This window comes from Bison bison, unplaced genomic scaffold (genome assembly GCF_000754665.1).
Source record: "Bison bison bison isolate TAMUID 2011002044 unplaced genomic scaffold, Bison_UMD1.0 scf7180017864328, whole genome shotgun sequence".
NCBI lineage: Eukaryota > Metazoa > Chordata > Mammalia > Artiodactyla > Bovidae > Bison > Bison bison.
The window spans coordinates 2,372,996-2,374,394 of NW_011494900.1; the positions used below are offsets into that span (position 1 = coordinate 2,372,996).

Here is a 1,399-nt window from a genome sequence, read left to right on the forward strand (position 1 = left end):
GTACTGGCCCGGAGCCCCGAGTGCTCCTGGGAGTTGTAGTCTAGCCTAGCTGAGCTTCCCCGCAAACCGGGGAGCAGTAAACTACATTTCCCGGCAAGCCAGCATTTAAACGGGCTGCTTCTCCAGTAGGACTCGGCCGCGGAGCCTCCCTTCTCTTTTGGACTCGCTCCTGGTTGTTAGTGCTCTCAGCCTCCCGAGCTATTTCCTCGCAAGGTGCAGGCGAAAGTGACCTCAGTTCATTCATCTCAGCTGGAGATTTTTCTTTGCTACCTATCGGCTTCCGAAGCTAGACTGTGATTTTCCTGGTTAGGAAACGCACTACCTTGTGCTAATTTACAATCTAAACGAAACCTGCACTGTGTTCTGGAACTCTCCGCCCTACACCTCCCCATTCCCAATCGGGAAAGTTTGTACATTTCCATAGGCAGAGTAGGGTGGTTTTACAATCTCATTCAGCAAACGCGGGGGAGAACGACAATGAATGGTACACACATCAAGAAAGCGGTTTACTCACACAGTTGCACTGAGAAGGCGCCCACGCGCGCGAGTATACTCACACACACACACACACACTCACACACACAAAGTCCATGAAAGCGAGATTTCACGCGGAGCAGGCGGAGGAGCTCCCTTCTGCTTACCTTTCCGTACAGCTCCATTGCAACTCAAGGTTCCGAAATTCTCAGTAATCCCTCCTGCTCCAAGTGAGGTTAAGGTCTCACGCAGGAAGCCGAGCTAGACGCACTACACAATGGAAGGGGTGGGGGTGGTGCCCGGCGGAGGGAGAAACGAGGGAAGAGAGTAGAGTACAGCTGATTTAGATAGACGGGTTTTTTTCCTCCGAGGGGAAAGCTTGGAGTCTTCAAGTACCGGCTGCAGAGAAAGAACTGGGAGTCTTAGGAAGTGCCAGGGGAGCGATCGCACCGGGCAGCCCCTCCCCAGGCCCTCCCCCGGGCACCGTCCACCGTCATTAGAGCGCACACACAACCTCTGCCGGCCCAAGGCTGGAGAGCTGATACGGGACTGGGTTATTTACCCAAAGCAAGTCATATAAAATGAACACATTCATCACCAGAGCCCAGAAACACCGTCACAGAACAAGATAGGAGACCTCTATTAAGCTATCCTGTCCTTTCAACAGAGAGTCATTCCTTACATTACAATCATACTCCTCCCTGGCTGGTTCAAAAATGGTTTTGAAATCTTGGAAAATGTACTTGTATTACACTTACCTTCCCCTCAACTGACAAATATGTGTGACTATCCATATTCTCTGTACCCATCTAAAAACTCCTTTTCCCCCAAGAGTGAATGTTAATCAGTGCAGTAATGATTCTTGCCTTTCACTTTGTGGTCAGAATAATTACTGGAGGCAGAATGGAGAAGGAATGAACTTGAT

General features: G+C 50.3%; 1 protein-coding gene across 1 annotated transcript in view; it reads right to left on the minus strand.

Annotated features, from left to right (window-relative positions):
* Positions 1-921, minus strand: part of RAB3C (RAB3C, member RAS oncogene family) — a 301,373-nt gene extending 300,452 nt beyond the window's left edge. Inside the window, exon 1 of the mRNA XM_010853485.1 lies at positions 642-921. Coding sequence (XP_010851787.1) covers positions 642-659 — 18 coding nt within the window. The 5' untranslated portion in view covers positions 660-921. The remainder of the gene's footprint in view (positions 1-641) is intronic.
* Positions 922-1,399: the final 478 nt, after the last annotated feature.